Below are 17,158 nucleotides of genomic sequence, written 5' to 3' on the forward strand. Positions count from 1 at the left end.
TGCAAAGTAATATATCAGGCACTGAAAGGTTTTGCGTTTGAAAGTGTTAGTTAAGAAAAGCAGGGTTTGATAGTGTGTTTGTTTCTACATGCAGTAATCATAGCTACAATGAGACACTGCCATAATTGGACCAACTCCCTTTCTGAATATTCATTCCAGTTATAGAAGCCATCCTCAACTCAGAACATGCAGCCTTCTTTTACCCAATAGTATTTCCACATTTTATATCTGCAATTTCTTCTGAAATCACCTGGATCAGGATAAACTGGAGTGCTTTCAAAGAGAACCGTGGTGCCTCCATTGCAGAGTGGTCCATATACAACATAGCTGTGTCCTGTGATCCAGCCAATATCAGCCACACAGCCAAAAACATCATTTTGCTTGTAGTCAAATACGTGCTACGAAGATAAATAGGCGATAAATTTATACATTTGATTTTGACAGATATTACTACTCTTTCTCAATGACAGTTACATTGTACATCCTTGTGTGGTGAAAAATGATACAGCCACAGGTTTCAGTCATTTAATTTCTAGATCTTGTGAATTCATGGCTGGGAATATTTATGCCATTAACCAAACACAGACAAATTACGGGGTTTCTGCAAGCACCCACTAATGATACAGACTACTGTAATTTCAATAACTGCCCCCCATAGCAATTAACTCATATTGAAGATATGGCTCAGTGGTAGATGAGAAGTGGCAGAGCATCTGCTTTGCATGCAGAACATCCCAGGCATAAGACTCGGCATTTACAATTAAAAGGATCAGGTAGCAGAAAGACCCTGGAAAGCCACTGTCAGAATAGACAAGACTGATCTTGATAAACCAAAGATCTAACTCATGTCTATATGTTCAGCCAACTACATAAACTACTCCACATACTTACATCTGACTAATTAAGCTGATTTTTTGCTAGTTTGGCATATTTGCACCATCTCTGCTGACACAGTGAAACTTTTGAGGCAGCATCCTAATCCATGATATTAGGATCAGTTTCACAACCACAGGTTCACTGTGCAAATACAGAATCTGGCATCTGGTGCAGTTTTAGACCTGAGAATATCACTTTCAGAATACATATCCACAATTGAAGGACAATGTCCTTCCACATGCCTCTGTAGGCCACTGCCAACTATGGTCATTAGACAGCCATCTATTGTCAAAGGCTTTCACGGCCGGAATCACTGGGGTGCTGTGTGGTTTCCAGGCTGTATGGCCATGTTCTAGCAGCATTCTCTCCTTACGTTTTGCCTGCATCTGTGGCTGGCATCTTCAGATCCTCTGAAGATGCCAGCCACAGATGCAGGTGAAACGTCAGGAGAGAATGCTTCTAGAACACGGCCTTACAGCCCAGAAACCACACAGCACCCCAGGCAGCCATCTGTTGGCTATAGCACCATTTAGGGAGCCCCATTTGGCACTGACCAGAAGCCGGGCCTTTTCCATTATGGCTTCTTCAGCTCTGAGGAATGGGCTCCCTGAAGAGGTGAGAGAAGCCTCCTCCTTGGAGATCTACAGAAGATTCTGCAAGGCCCGCCTGCTTGCCAGTGCTTTGGAGAGAGTCTGGATTGGCAGGCATCTTTTAAGGAGAGGAGGGGGAAAAGATTTGGGGTTAGTAATTTTATTTTTGGTTTTAAAATGAAAACTTTACCTGTCATTGTAAGCTGCACTGAACCACAAGGAAAGGCAGGATATAAATGTTATAATCAATCCATAAATAATAAATCAGCTATACATACAGCCTTCCTTTCCTGAATTGGGGGAATGGAATGTAGCTAATCAATTATGTAAAAATTAACAAAATTTGAAAATTTGAATCTAATTTGCTCAAATTGGTAGTTTTAAAAAAACGAATAAAGGTAATTATTAATACAGCCCCTGTACACAAATACAAATACAGACAGCAGCAGAAACATATTTAAAAATCAACAAAAGTTCCTGCGACTTTACTATGGGGAAAGGGCTTAAGAAAGATCCTTCCTCTACTTGAGACATTGATATCACATATGGGATGAAAGCTATGGGAACACAAGCACAGAGGTTGAATTTTATTTTATTGCCATCCTTTCCTAGCCAACTTATAGTGATCATGGATAAGAGGAGGAAGAGTCTGGATTTATACCCCACTTTTCTCAACCATAAGGAGACTCAAAGCAGCTTAAAAATTCCTTCCTTCCTCTCCCCACAACAGACAGCTTGTCAGATTGTGAGGCTGAGAGAGAGAACTGTGGCTAACCCAAGGTCACCCAGCAGGCTTCATTTGTAGGAGCTGGGAATCAAACCTGGTTCACTGCTGCTCATGTGGAAGAGTTTTGGTTCTCCAGATTAGAGTCCACCACTCTTAACCAAGGTTTCTCATATCCTCTCCCCAAGATTCTCTTCCATAAACCCAAGGCAAAGCTTATGTCTGAACCTCAGCTGCCTCTCAGAACAGAAAAAGAACGAATAAAAACAAGGGTGTTATTGCATTTTACAATCATTTTCAATCATAGAACACCATTGTGGGAGTTTTGGCTTAGGTCTCTGTGAAGTTTAAACGGGGCCTGCTAGATGCTGGTGTTCATAAGGGTGTGAAGTTGCTGTGAAGTTTAAAGGGGCCTGCTAGATGCTGGTGTTCATAAGAGTGTGAAGTTGCTGTGAAGTGTAAAGGGGCCTGCTAGATGCTGGTGTTCATAAGGGTCAAAGAACTGTTCCCATCTTCAGTGAGCGCTTCCAAAGATGACTAATGAAACTCTTTCAAATGTTTTTTTCCTCCACAACCTCACCTGATATAATAACTCACCCTATGTTATTTTCTCACAAACATGATGAAGTACCTTGTGTGTTAATGCAGCATAAAGCAGATAGCCAGCCTGGGTATGGACAATCCCTTTAGGTTTCCCTGTGCTGCCTGAGGTATAAAGCATAAAAAGCATGTCTTCGCTGTCCATTATTTCAGGGGGGCAAACTGAAGACTCCTTAGCCATCTCCTAAAAAGAAAAAAGAGTATAAAAAGTACTTTATTTCTAATTATAATTGCCTCAAAATTAAAGCAATACCTTGCTTCAGAGTTGCAGTTTCATTTCTTTGGCGTCTCTCATGTGTCTGTCCTGATACAGTAGCAAAAGCAAACAGGCTGTGCTGTGCTACTAGCCTGACAGCTCCCAGCTTCCTCAGGAAGCTGCTACAAGTGTTGAACATGGCCCAAGGTATGTCCATGGTTTACTGGGATTTGACCTGATGGTGCTGGTCTGGAGGGGGATATGGCCAACTCTACATCATACCAGACCTCTGGGCAGTTACTTGTAATTTCATAGGAAATATCCCGCAAAAGGTTTTCAACTCAAGCCTAGCAGATAATACTTCATTTAATTTAATTTACTCAAAAGAACAAGACCAAGTAAAGAAATAGGTAAGCATCTTGTGCCCCAACTATGAAAGCAAAACAATCTGACCTTCTTCTCCTTCTTTCAGTTTATATGAAACATCTATAAATGATTGCTTCTGTCTACAACACATCACATTTGCAGACTCCATGGTGATTTTTGCTGTCAGATATGACAAATGTTTCCATGACCCCACAGATAACAGGCATTTTCTATCCACAGCTGATAAAGGAATATTTACAGTTGGATTAATATGAGACAGTTCACCACCTAGTGCAGACTCCAAGGAAATGGATCATTATTTGCAGTTTTAGAAGGAGAAGGAGAAGGAGAAGGAGAAGAAGGAGAAGAAGAAGAAGGAGGAGGAGGAGGAGGAGGAGGAGGAGGAGGAGGAGGAGGAGAAGAGGAGGAGGAGGAGGAGGAGGAGGAGTTTGGATTTATATCCCCCCTTTCTCCCCTGTAGGAGACTCAAAGGGGCTTACAATCTCCTTGCCCTTCCCCCCTCACAACAAACACCCTGTGAGGTAGGTGGGGCTGAGAGAACTCCGAGAAGCTGTGACTAGCCCAAGGTCACCCAGCTGGCGTGTGTGGGAGTGCGCAGGCTAATCTGAATTCCCCAGATAAGCCTCCACAGCTCAGGCGGCTGAGCTGGGAATCAAACCCGGTTCCTCCAGATTACACAAGCTCTTAACCTCCTACGCCACTGCTGCTCCTAGAGCAAGTCTACAGGAAGGTTTCTTAGCAATTCAGATATACAAAGCACACCAAACCTCCAGTGTTTGTCAGCCACCTGCTGATGTTAACTGGCCCTATTTTGTGGTCTGTTTCCCAAGACAACATAGAAGTATGATTCCTTAAAATACAGGTCAATTTTACATACATTCCTATAAGACACAAACAGGGAGGTGAATTCTTCAAAAATACTAGAAGGAGAAATAACTGAAAACAAGCAAGATCAGCTGCATTTTGCGGCCTTTTGCTAGAACTAGTAACACCCAGACAAGAGGAAGAAAGTTTCAGTTTTTAAAAATCTACCAAACCAAAAGGGGAAGAAAGGAATTTGAAACAATGCTATACAGTGGTACCTTGGTTTTCGTCAATTATTCGTCCGAAAGGAATTGACGAAAACCGAAATCGACGAAAACTGAGGCACCATTTCCCATAGGAATCAATGTAAATCCAATTAATCCATTCAAGGCACTCAAAAAAGTGCCTCCAACGGATTAATTGGCTTCCTCAAACCCGAGCCGGGAAGCAGAGGGAGCTCCTTATTTGGGCAGTGACATCAGGGGGTGTCACTACCCAAATAAGGAGCTCCCTCTGCCTCCCAGCTGGACTTCCTCAAACCCCAGCCAGTTTCGTTTTTTGTGGACTTTTCGTTGGTTTCAGGTTTTGTGGACTTTTTCCTGGGCAAATTTTTTCTGGGTTTGAGGATGAAAACCAAGGCAATCGACGAAAACCGAGACAAATTTTGCCCAGAAAAAGTCGACGAAAACTGAAACGATGAAAACTGAAGTCAACGATAACCAAGGTACCACTGTACTATCAGTAACTTGAAAATTTACTCGATTGTTTTCAGGCAAATTGGAGATTTACAGACATTCGGGAGACAATATAACACTCATGAACTGACTAAATGAGTGGATTTGAATATCTGAAGCTAAAGTTTAAATCTCTGCTTAGCTATTAAACTGACGAGCAAGTCTGCATCATGCTAGCTGTTAGCATATCTCAAAGGGCCATTTGAGGCTAAAGCACTTTGGAGAAAGGGCAGGTAGCATACACAAATGAGACTGTCAGTCCTTCACCAGGCTACAAAGCCAGTAACCACGACAGCACTAGTACACCTGTGCAATGCACAAAATTAGGTTGCTGCAAACTGGGGAAAAGGTTGCTGCTTCTTTCTATGACACTGCCTGAACTTCATGTCGTGTTTGTAATTAGGAGGATAAGTAGCTGCCCTCTGTGAATGCATAACTTGAAAAATCTAACTCCTAAATTTTAGCTCATCAATCAAATTATAAAACCTGCTGAGATGAAACAGTATCGTGCCCTATAGGAGTACCTGTTTAAAAGAGGTACACTGAACATCATCAACATACTTCTTCAAGAAGAATATCTTTGCTCCCCAAATGGATTTTGTTGGATGTTCTCTGAGCCACAAAGACACAATTGACACTTGGACAATTCTGTACAGCTTCATCCACTGTCTTCTTCAGCTCTATAATCCGTCCTCCTCTGAGTCCCTGGTTATAGGTGATGATTGCTTTGCATTCAGCTAGCAATATAAATCACATGTAGTATTAGAATATTGTTTTCTTCTATGAATATTTTGCTGTTATTCATAATGTGATTAGCAATAATATATCACATTCCACAACTCGCAAAATCTGTGTCAAATAGTGGACTGTATTTATTTATGTATTCACTCGGTCAAGCCTTGAGGAGTATAATACTACACTTATGAGGATGACCAGTGGAAAAAAGAAGGGATTACCACCTTACAATGGAGGCTACCTGAACAAAATCACAGCCCCAAAGTGACAATGAAGAATTGCTTGGAGTTGTATTTGTGCCTGGTGTGCTACCTTCCAGAGTCATGACCCCCGCCAAAGTCAGATGTGACCTCTGCCCTCCAGATGAGCAAACAGGTGCCAGAACTCAAGGCAAACAGTCCACTTAGTTAATGGAAATCCACAGTGTTGCCTAGAACACACAGCACACATAGCAGCATCTTATGAGCATATTAAACCTCTCATATACACCTCAGAACTATTGTACTGTAGGATTCACCACTAAGAAAATACACTAAAGATGCTTCAGTGATTTTCCATGAAGAAGGTTTATTTGTTGTGCATCAGAAAAGGAAGTCATACCAGAAGTGTTGACCATTCAGCTCTTCCCAACATTGTGGAAATTACTTACAGTCATTGATCCTTCCTGCTAAGGCTTCTCCACTGAATCCAGCAAAAACAACTGTGTGAACAGCACCAATTCTTGCACAAGCCAACATGGCAGCCACTGCCAGTGGAGACACAGGCATATAGATAGCAACTCGGTCCCCCTTTTTTATACCATTTTTCTTCAAGGTATTAGCAAGACTACAGGTCATATTCAGAAGTTCCCTGAAACATAATGAGAAATGTGTGTTTAATTTTGCTTTGTAGGGAGAAGGAGGGAAAAGAGTTTGTAAGCTGCCTTGAGTTTCCTTGCAGGAGAGAAAGGCGGGATATAAATCCAAACTACTATTCCTCTTCTAAACAGTCTTTCAGCAAAAAAAGATTTAGACGTACAAACAAAAATATATAAATGCTAGCCCAGTCATCTATTGTAGCTCTCACCTATGCAATATTTTCTCTGCTGTATTCCCTTCTATTACTACTAGATAATACAAAGAGCAAAGTAAGCTTCACTCTTTAATTCACATTGTAATGTAAAAGAAAATAGCTGAGGATAATCTAAAATTTAACTAAATTTCTATTTCACCATACATAAATTGACACAACAACCCTCAGCTATATGGATATCAGAAAATCAGCATTTCTGTACTATGGAAACGTATTACATTTTGATATATTGCAGGGGTCCCCAATGTGCTCATGGGTACCTTGGCACCAGCCAACACCTTTCTTGGCGCTCACCTAGTATTTTTAGAAAGTGAGCAGGAACAGGTGGGGTTTTTGCCAAGCAGGGCTTCTGGTTGGCGACTGGAAATGTTTAAAGTTGTCTATTATTCAACTTCTAAAAACAAAATGAGGAAAACCATAAAATTTGGGTGAATCCTAGAATCTGACCATGAAGCAGTTTACATATGAACTGATGTTACAGAATCAGCGCAACGTCTATTTTGTTGTCCCCACCCCCAGTGTCCTCCCACTGTTTACCAGCACTTAGCTAGCAACCCTAGGGAGCTCACTGGAGATGTGATTCCAAACAGTCTGCCTTATCCTTCAGGAAAACTGATATCTGCAGTCTGGAGATCAATTGTAATCCCAGAAGAATTCCAGTCCCCAATTGGAGATGAATAACCCTATGTCTGCCCCACTTGCAGTTTGAAGCTACAGGCTACCCTTTAGTTTCCACAGCAGAAAATGTTTGTTCCCTGCACCCAGGGCTTCTGATGAAGGAGTAGGAGAGGGAATTCTGGGGCTCCCTGACTTCTCCTCTATTCTAACTCTACTGCTGTGCAGTCTAAAGAAAAAGCCTTCTTAGCGTTCTTTTTTCTCCTTATGAATGCAGCATTGCAGCACAGTAGCTGCTTCCTGGACATGGCCCAGCTCCTCCTCTCTGCTTTCCAACAGACCACTGTCAAATAGCTGATTGACCAATGGAGGATTCTTAAGGGCCCCAATGTCACTGCTCAGGTATATGTTGGATGTACTTTAAAAGGTCCACTCAACATGGCAGCCACAACTTCCCTGCCCCTAGAGAGAATGGTAAGAGTCTGTGTCTGCCCTGCTCCACTGCCTGAAAACCCTACCTCTTTGCCTGCTGTTTGCAAGAACCAAGCCTAAGCAATGGTCCAATAACAGGTGGAATAAGGTTATCAACTGGACAGTTCTCCACAGGTATTACTGGATTTCTCTCTTCTGGCTATTTATCAGATGAAGTTTCACTTAGCAGAGGGAATAGATGCCAGGGGTTTTTTTAATGTTTCAGTGCCTTTTAAGGCAGAAGAATTTACCATGCTACACTTCTAAGAACTTTGGTTGCCAATTTTAACTTCTAGCACAGATGCTTCTGTCCCTGAAAAGTAGTTCTCTAGACACTGTAGTAAACTTGATCTGCCTTTTCTGCATACATTTCCCACAACATCTCCTCAATCACAGAGAGAAATACAGGGAGAGGTGGAGAGGAAAGGGAGAGAACACACTATGAGATCCATTTGCAGAACATCCAGAATCACATCTGTTTTGGCCCCGCTGCACATATACAGGATATATAGCCCCAGCTGCTGCAACTGAAATGCCCAGAAGCACAGATGCAAACTTCAGTAAACAGAGAATACTGCACCACATGGCTGAAATACCACCATATTTGCTAACCATCAACACCTCAGAGGCCACCAACCCTTATCAGTTCAGTGGGAACTGGCTAAATTACACTAAGTTCTGTCACTGGAGTCAAATGACGCCTGGAAACACAGCCTGAATATCTGGGACCGGATGAGAGGAAGGGAAAAGTTGAAGTATTTTGATGATGCCTTCCAACAAATCACTACAAGTGTCTCCCAATGGACTCCAACATTTACTGAACAGGATGGCAACAAGACTTCTTGTACCACCACCCCCCCATACTGAACAACCAGAATAATGATAGGCAATCAGGCCCATCAACCTCTCATATTTTCCCAGGTGACACAAGTAGGAAGTAAGAATTATTTACTTTTTAAACATACAAATCTGTGTAGACATAGCAAACAACAGTTAATAATCCAAAGTCACATGTTCCGATAATTTACCTCTACAAACTTGTTTTATCTTACTGGTCCTCTGCTTGTTCTCTCTCGTACAGTATCTGATAACTGCTATCTGGCCAGCAGCATTTGAGAGTGAAGTACACTCCTTAGATGAGTCAATTTATTTTTATAGCACTTTAGCTGATTAGATGGCAGGTGTTATTAAAGCTTGCTAGAAAAAACAGATAGTCAATGTAGAAATCAAATAGATTATATAATTGGAAGCAGAAGATGGAAAAGCTTTATTCTCTTTGCTAAAACAAGACCAGGAGCCGACTGCGGCATAGACCATGAATTGTTAATATCGAAAATTAGACTAAATCTGAAGGAAAATGCCAGAACGTTCATAGTACCAAAATACAATCTAAGCAACATTCCTGAAGATATATACTCCACTTGCTTTTCTACCATAAGATCCTGTGAAGATGCCAGCCACAGATGCAGGCGAAATGTCAGGAGAAAATGCTACTGGAATCAACCATACAGCCCAGAAACCACACAACACCCCAGTGATTCCGACTGTGAAAGCTTTGGACAATACATTCCTGAAGAGTTTAAAGGCCAAGTAAAGCACAGATTTGCATTACTAAATTCAGGTGAATGTAAACCAGAAGAACTATGGTTTGAAACTAATGATATTATCAAGGGAAATGCATAAAGACTATTCCTGTTGTCAAAAGAAATGAAAAGCCTTGATGGATGATTGAGTAACTCCTCAAAGATAGACAAGAAGCAAAAGTATAAGATAACAGAAACAGAATCAAAAGCCTAAATGGAAGATTCCAGTGACTTGCACACAGAGCCAGAAAACAATTAAAATAACCAATGTAAAGAAATAGATGAGAACAACAACAAAAATGAAGAACAAGAAATCTGATCCACAAGATCCAAGAAATCAAAGGAAAATTTAAAACACATTTGGGCATTTTGAAAGATCAACATGGAAACACATTAACTGAACATGACAAAATAAAGGTGGGAACAATATACTCAAGAACTACACAGAAGAGATGAAAGTATGTCAGAGCCCTTCCACAGACCTAAAGTTTTAGAAAATGAAATTTAGAATACACATCTGTAAGAACTGATTTTTTTTCTTCATCTACTTCTCGATATGGCCTCATCTGTGGACACTTAAATCCAGAGATTGGAACCATGAACAGGTAAGACATATCTCAGATCTTTCTATAAACCCAAGAAAAGCCACAGGTTTGCAGAAACATCTTATTTTAGTTTTTTAAAAACCAAAACAATAGATGTAGTACCTGTAGCTTATAGGGTCACCATAAATCAGAAGCAATTTGACAGCCCTTCACTTGCATACACCTGCAGCTTTAAGAAATGAATGTCTTCAGTGGTGGTTGACAGGCAACCACAACAGGTCAGAGTTTCAGACTAGCATCTGAGAAACTCAGATTCAAATCCCTATTCTCCATGGAAGTTTACTGGGTGACCTTGGGCCATTTAATATATTCTCAGCCTAGTCTACTTCACAGGGAGAAGAATTCTGTAGCACCTTGGGGCCTTGTTGTGGAGAAAGATGAAAAAACAAAATAGATAAATACAGTTGAAGATGGAGGGTATATAAAATATTGATGGGTAAGCAGATGGGCAGGAAAAAAGGAAGTATGAAAAGGTTGACAAGGGTTGGCTGGAAGAAGAAAAGAGGAAATAGTAGGAGAAGGGATATAAGGGGAAAAGTGAGGTGTCCTCACTTTTTTTGTGGGTTTCTCACCACAAAACTGGACCCAGCTTTGTGACTAGAACCACACAAATAGTTCCTACCCAACAGCCAGTACCATGCAACTGGGCCTGGTCCAGGCCAGCAGCTAGATCCACACAAAGTGTTTCCAGAGAGACACTGCCAGGGTAGGGAAGTGGGGAAAGCAAAGGACAGGCAGGCAGATAAAGATAGGTTGCTTGATGTGTGCTAAGGAGAGAAGGAATCAGGAAAATGGGAGAAACCATAGGAGCTTTCAGGGAAACAGAAGAAGAAATAGTGAGAAGGGTAAAATGAAAAAACCCCAGCACACATCCTTGCAGCCCCCCCACCTGCAATTCTCTGAATAGTCATTAATAATAAGTCTTGGCTTGCTTTATTTGTACAGCCAATGTCTCTGTTTTTATGTGTCTGGCTGCTTTATCTTCCATAAGGAAGGAATTTGGTACTGTGTTGGCAGTTCTCTAATAAAGACCATAAGTCTTTTTCCAACAATATCAAACAATATCCAATTGCATGTTCTTTTGTCTGGCCAGCATCAAGAAAGGCAAAATATTTTATTCAAGGAGTGTACCAGCTCTTCTAGCTGGCAATAAATATTGTTCTGATGCTGCTCTACAACATGCCTTCTGAAGCAAAATGGTAGGACAGTACCATACCTATAAGTGATTTTCTCTTCAGTGCCAGGCTCATCTTTTTCCCAAATCAAAGCCACTCTGTCCGGACAATGATGTGCATGTTGGTCCAAGCAGTTAACTACATATAAACAAATTGCAAAGAAATAACATTTAATTATATACATATTTAAACAGACAGGTCCAATCAAGATCTAGTCAAAGGCAATAAGGTATAGCACTAATTAGTGACCATGCGCAGGGGCATCCATATTTTAATCTGGTTGCAAGTACATGAACTTTGATGGGCAAAGTACATTAATTATGAGCACTGTGGGTGGGAAGCATCTGAATCCAAAAGCACAACAGTTCTGTATGCAGAGTTCTCAATTCAGCTATGGGTAGATCTGCTTCCAAGCACACATCTTTATGGATCAGAATTATAGTATTTCATTAGGAAGTAGCTACATAATTGCAAATATTTACTGTTTGAAAAGTTTGCTTTGAACTTCTTGTAATGTTGTAATGTTTTCAGCTGCTTGCAGACTGTGCAGCTACAAATACACCTCCCTCTAGACAAAAGAAAAAAAACACAAGGTGCGGGACCACCAGGGAAAACAAACTTTACTCATGAATGTTTTACCGTATATACTCATGTATAAGTTGAGTTTTTAGCACATTTTTGTGCTGAAAAAGCCCCCCTTGACTTATACATGAGTGAGGTGTATTTTAAAAAATATTTTAGGGTTTTTACTTTGTTGACCACCAAGGGGTGCAGTTTTTAGGCTAGTGGCACCAAAATTTCAGGCTATCATCAGGTGACACTCCTGATGATACCAGCCAGGTTTGGTGATGTTTGGTTCAGGGGGTCCAAAGTTATGGATCCCCAAAGTGTGTGCACCCATCCCCCATTGTTTCCAATGGAAGCTAATAGTAGATGGGGCTACCCTTTTGAGGGTCCATAACTTTGGACCCCCTGAATCAAACTTCACCAAACCTGTCTGGTATCATCAGGAGGGTCTCCTAAAGATACTCTGAAATGTTGGTACTGCTAACACAAACATTCCTCTCCTGACAGGTTGTGTGAATGTTCCTTCTAAAATGAAACCTGCCATGTGCAATTTTAAAAATATGTACACCAAAAATAATGAACTGTTCTTTTAAAAAAGCAGGATAGTTTTAAGTCACAGTGAACAGGCATGTTCATTCCAGTTTTATTGTAAGATCCATTGTTTAAAACCCTTCCTTTAAAAAAAGCTAAGGTTTTTGTACTTTCAAAGTTATTATTGATACCACATTGTTCTTGTTGACCCTCTTTTCCACTTACAGAGCTAGTAGAGCCGACACTAGCCAGCTTCCTCCTGTTCATTCACCACATTAAACTAGTGGTTGGGATGTGTGCCAATGGGGGTTTCTTGACATGAGGAGAATTTTACTCTTTTGAAGCTTCCCCATGCCACCAGGAAGCCTCTTCGGGAGCGGCAGGGTATCGTGGCTGCAGCTGGTCACCTGGCCTCTGGGATGGGGCTGCCCAACTGCAATTCATGGAGAAAACATGGAACAACTACCTCACCAAGCATTGCACAAGGGCAGTCTGCGCTTGAACATTCACAAAGCGGTGCTAAATTATATCTTAAGGAATCTATTTATACTCATAAACTACCTATGTGTAATTTTTAAAGTATCTATTCATACCCACTTTTCATATAACACTGTGTAGAAAAAATGACAGCTTTATTTTTAGTATAACTTTCACTCATCCTTTCACTATTTATCATTAACTTGCAAGTAATGCCCACTAGTATATGTCAAAACTTGTCCCAGTTCAGTATGCACTGGACTGTGTTATCAGTAAGACCAACAGAGTAGCTGTGGACGTTAACAAACATAGCTGTAATCCATGAGGTAGTGCTGAACCTCAAGCTCCATTAAAACTAATACAATTTCCCTGCGGCACTAGGTCGTGACCAATGATTTCTTAATGTGGTTACTTTATTCCAGTGGATTATCATAATAAACCACCTATGTGTAACTATTTAAGGCACCAACCCTGTAGAACATTAACTTGTAAAAGGCAGTAAAGGACTGTGTGGCTTTTCTGGAAAATGTCACATGTCACTGTAGCTTCCTCTGGTTTAAAATAATTGTAATGACGGAAGCAGCATTGTCTACGGTTAGTCTTACAGAACACAGCACTTTGCTAGTGTCAATCATTCTACTCCTCACCTGCGTTATGTACTAATACAATCCAAGAAGGATTGTAGTCAATGCTTCTGAGTAATGTATATATCAAGTCAGTTACAGATAGTTATGTTATGTTTGTAAGTTAAGGCACCACTTTTGCTGTAGTGACAAAAGCCACTGTTGATTCAGTAACAACTAACATAGACTACCTGCCTTTGGAGGGATTAAGAGAAATTTATCTTATAATTAGTCACTATGGATTTAAAACCGTATCTTCTTTTAGTTATTTTTTGTTGAACAGTAGCTATGTCTAAAAAAAGCAAAGTTCTAGAGCTAAAACTTGCTATAAGCCTTTTGAAGCAGTTGGTGTTGAATAGTAATAGCATTGAAAAGTAAATTGCTAGTAAATTCGCAAATTATGTCAGTGTTACAGACACAGAGAAGCCCAGTTACAAAGAGGAAGCCACATCCCAATTAGAAAGTACAGCTTGAATCATTTATTGTCCACATTTCCAAAGGAGTTCTTTTATCACGAAGCCAAGTTCAGTTTCCACAGAAGGTTCCCAGCCAACAAGCACTCCATGTGCTACAAAAATATAGCACTGAATTAACTAGGTTACTTTAAGTAAGTAGATCTACTCCCACCCTTCAGTAACAATGTATTTATTCCTAGAAGAATATATTCAGAGAGAAAAGCTTATATGTTTCCTTAAGAAACAATCAAGCTTTTCAAAAATGTGAACACTGATACCTTTACAAGGGGCACATTTCCAGTAATCATTTTTATTTATCTTCTTGTGCTGCAATGCAGAGCTTTGTGGTAAGACAACTCCTTTTCTGCCAATGTGATCTTTAAATTGAGCCCATCCTGTGTTTAGCTTACAAATTCTTAAATAGAATCAACCCCAGCAAGATAAACTAGCAAAACTAGCTTTAAACTGGACATTCTTGCTAGGGGATTTGTGAAAGGTCAGGTGTGGTAAAGGGCATTATGGATTGGATACAGGCAGTAGGGACTAGAAGAAAGAAGGGGCGTGGGCTGGCGAGGTTAAACAACCCTGTGGAAAGTGAAGATTTAGAGCCAATTAATTTAGAACTAACTAATTTTATTAATCTCACAATTTTAAGATATTTTTAAATGTTTTATCAAGGCATTTGGCTGACTCTTTTCAATGGAGTACAAGCATGGGAAGTGGCTCTGAAATATGAATGTACGGCAAGTACCAGACACTATGAGACTCACACCTGATCGGAAATGCAAATACTAACTTGACTGGACCCCATGTACCTAATTCTGCCTGTCTTTGACCTGATGTCTTGTCTTCACTGTGGACAGTCCTGTAGATTCTGATTTCTTGCTCAACCCCAAGCATGTTTCTGGTCCCCCATTAATCCTGATCCATACACTGTTTTAGGTGTGCCCCTCAGCGTTGTCTCTTTCTGATCTGCTGGGTGCCTGTACTCTGACCTGGCTTGCTTTACTGTACTCTCTCTGGCCTGATTCTGACTTCAGGCATCTAACATTAACTACCAGAATCACTATGAATTTGTTAGTAACTATACTAACATTTCGTATATTCTATGAAATATTACACTTGTCAACCACATTCAACATGACATTCCAAAAAAACATAAGAATTCAATAAAATATTGTTTTACATAGTGACATAGCACTACTGTTTGTCTGTTGGGAAAATCAATTTTCTTAGTTATTTATGACATTTTTATTGCGACCTCCTTTACCATATGGGTTCAAAGCAATCAACGTCAAAAAAGGTGTTAAATTTAGACTCTTCATATGGCAAAAAAGAACTATGATAAAGCTAATGCACTCTTGATTGGGAGCATAAAAATACACCTTCCTTGCAAGTGTGTCTTCAGAGCCAAACAGATAGCGCCATCAAAAGAAACAGCTAATTACTGCATATTAATTGTACAAGAAAAACAATTATTAGAAGTCTTGAAAGACAGTAACTTGCCAAAGACTACACAATTAAAGATCATATTTGAACACTGATGGGAACCTCATCTTCAGCACACTTTATTCTAGCTACAAGATCACATTAGTTTGCATGGCTGTAAGCCAAGCACCGGGAGGGGCAGCACAGGAACATTTGAAGATATATCATACTGCCAGACCATAAGACCAATCAGCTCAGCAATTCATTGACACAGTGAACATCTCTGGCAGCAAAAGATCCGGAGGCCCTGCTGTTTGGACCCCTGTTAATTGGCATTGACAGAACCGCCCTTTAAAACATGAGCTTCATCATTAAATGCAGCCGCAGAACCTGTGAGCTGGACCTTAGCTTGCTCACCCTCTCTCCCCTCCTCCTAGGAATGAAGGTGTTCCATAGAAGAGTACTTAAGAAGCACCCCTGTTGGCAGTTTTCTAGGTTGAAATACATGTCAATACAACACTTTTGTAATTGTTATGCCATTTTTTAACAGGATGACACATCTTACAGCTTTTGGGGTGGGATGATATCAAGCTCTGCAACCCTTTCTGAGCTGAAGTCATGTTATAAATACTTTTTATTGATCAGACCTGATTTACGTCTGCAGTTCTTTTGAATATGATTCTGCAGAAGGGTGGCAGCAATTGAGCAATCTTTATCAGTAAGTAATTCGTTCAGCACACATAAGGAATATCTAAGCTTTAAGGCCAAGATTTCACATGAATTGGTTTAGGCCTCCAAGTACAAGACTAAGACAGAACATCTTTCACTTTCAAATCCTTGCACTTTCTTTACTGTGGCTGAATTTACACTATAGTTGTTTTTATTACGTGCCATCCTAAACTGCTACTTCCTTCCAAGTCCACTGACTTCGGTGGAAATAGGCAGCAGCAATTCCTTGAGACAGCACCGCAGGACTCCTGGAGGAGCCTGAAGGCTGGAAAACCAGGAGGAAAGAAACGGGGAGAGAAGAGGCAAAGTGTTTGCGTGGCGGATGAGTATCAGGGCGCATCTCGCCACGCACTCAGGCAAGGAAATGGGAGCTTCTTACCCGCCACATTTAAGCGGCCGCCCAGGAACCAGTGGATGTGGCCCCGAGCGAAGTCCCACTCGCAGTCGGTGTGGTGCGGGGTGTCCCACAGCAGCGCCTCCCGCGCCAGCGCCCCCCAAAAAGGCCCGGGGTCCCTGAGCGCCCGCGCGCGCCACTCCCGGTACTCCCCCTGCAGGCAGGGCGTGCTCCACCCAGCGCGGGACTCGTCGCCCTTGCCGGCCCTGCTGCTGCTGCTGGCAACGCGGGCGAAGGAAGACACCCAGGGGGGGCTTGGCCAGCTCCAGAGCCTGTGGTGGGGCTGCCCGCTCAGGGCGCGCAGGAGGCAGGTTCGCACCGTCGGTGTTGCCATCGGGCCCCCGAGGAATCCTTCTGCGAGAGATCTGAGCCGCAAGGAAGCTCCGCCTCGAGGCCGGGAAGTTTTGGCCAACCGCTGCCCGCCCGCCCGCGCTCACTCACTCACTGGGGCCGCTCCCCCAAGCACGATCGGCCCCGCCCACTTCCCCCTGGCCCCGCCCTTCGCTCGCGCCGGCTCACCTGGACCCGAGGGAAGCCAAGTGGCCGTTGAGTTGCTCAACAGCACTCGCAGGGGGAGGGGGAGGGGGAGGGGGAGGGGGAGGGGGTCTGTGTCAGCTTGTGTGGTTTGGTTCTGCTTTTTGAAATAGAAACCGCCGTCAACTGCCTTTTTGTTATTAATGGTTGCGTTTTGAGACCTCAAAAGGTACTTCAGGATAAGAAAGAATGACCGTCTTTAGGCTGCTAAGCCCACATCATGGGGAGGAAAAAGAGTCTGGATTTATACCCTG

At 41.7% G+C, this 17,158-nt stretch overlaps 1 protein-coding gene across 1 annotated transcript in view; it reads right to left on the reverse strand.

The window, feature by feature from the left end:
* Window positions 1-16,732, reverse strand: part of ACSS1 (acyl-CoA synthetase short chain family member 1) — a 38,104-nt gene extending 21,372 nt beyond the window's left edge. The window contains exons 1-6 of the mRNA XM_048519534.1: window positions 16,356-16,732; window positions 11,208-11,304; window positions 6,296-6,495; window positions 5,473-5,648; window positions 2,822-2,974; window positions 251-398 (exon numbers count right to left, since the gene is read on the reverse strand). Of these exons, the coding sequence (XP_048375491.1) occupies window positions 251-398; window positions 2,822-2,974; window positions 5,473-5,648; window positions 6,296-6,495; window positions 11,208-11,304; window positions 16,356-16,704 (1,123 nt within the window). The 5' untranslated portion in view covers window positions 16,705-16,732. The remainder of the gene's footprint in view (window positions 1-250; window positions 399-2,821; window positions 2,975-5,472; window positions 5,649-6,295; window positions 6,496-11,207; window positions 11,305-16,355) is intronic.
* Between the last annotated feature and the right edge of the window lie 426 nt (window positions 16,733-17,158).

Source organism: Sphaerodactylus townsendi, linkage group LG01 (genome assembly GCF_021028975.2).
Source record: "Sphaerodactylus townsendi isolate TG3544 linkage group LG01, MPM_Stown_v2.3, whole genome shotgun sequence".
NCBI lineage: Eukaryota > Metazoa > Chordata > Lepidosauria > Squamata > Sphaerodactylidae > Sphaerodactylus > Sphaerodactylus townsendi.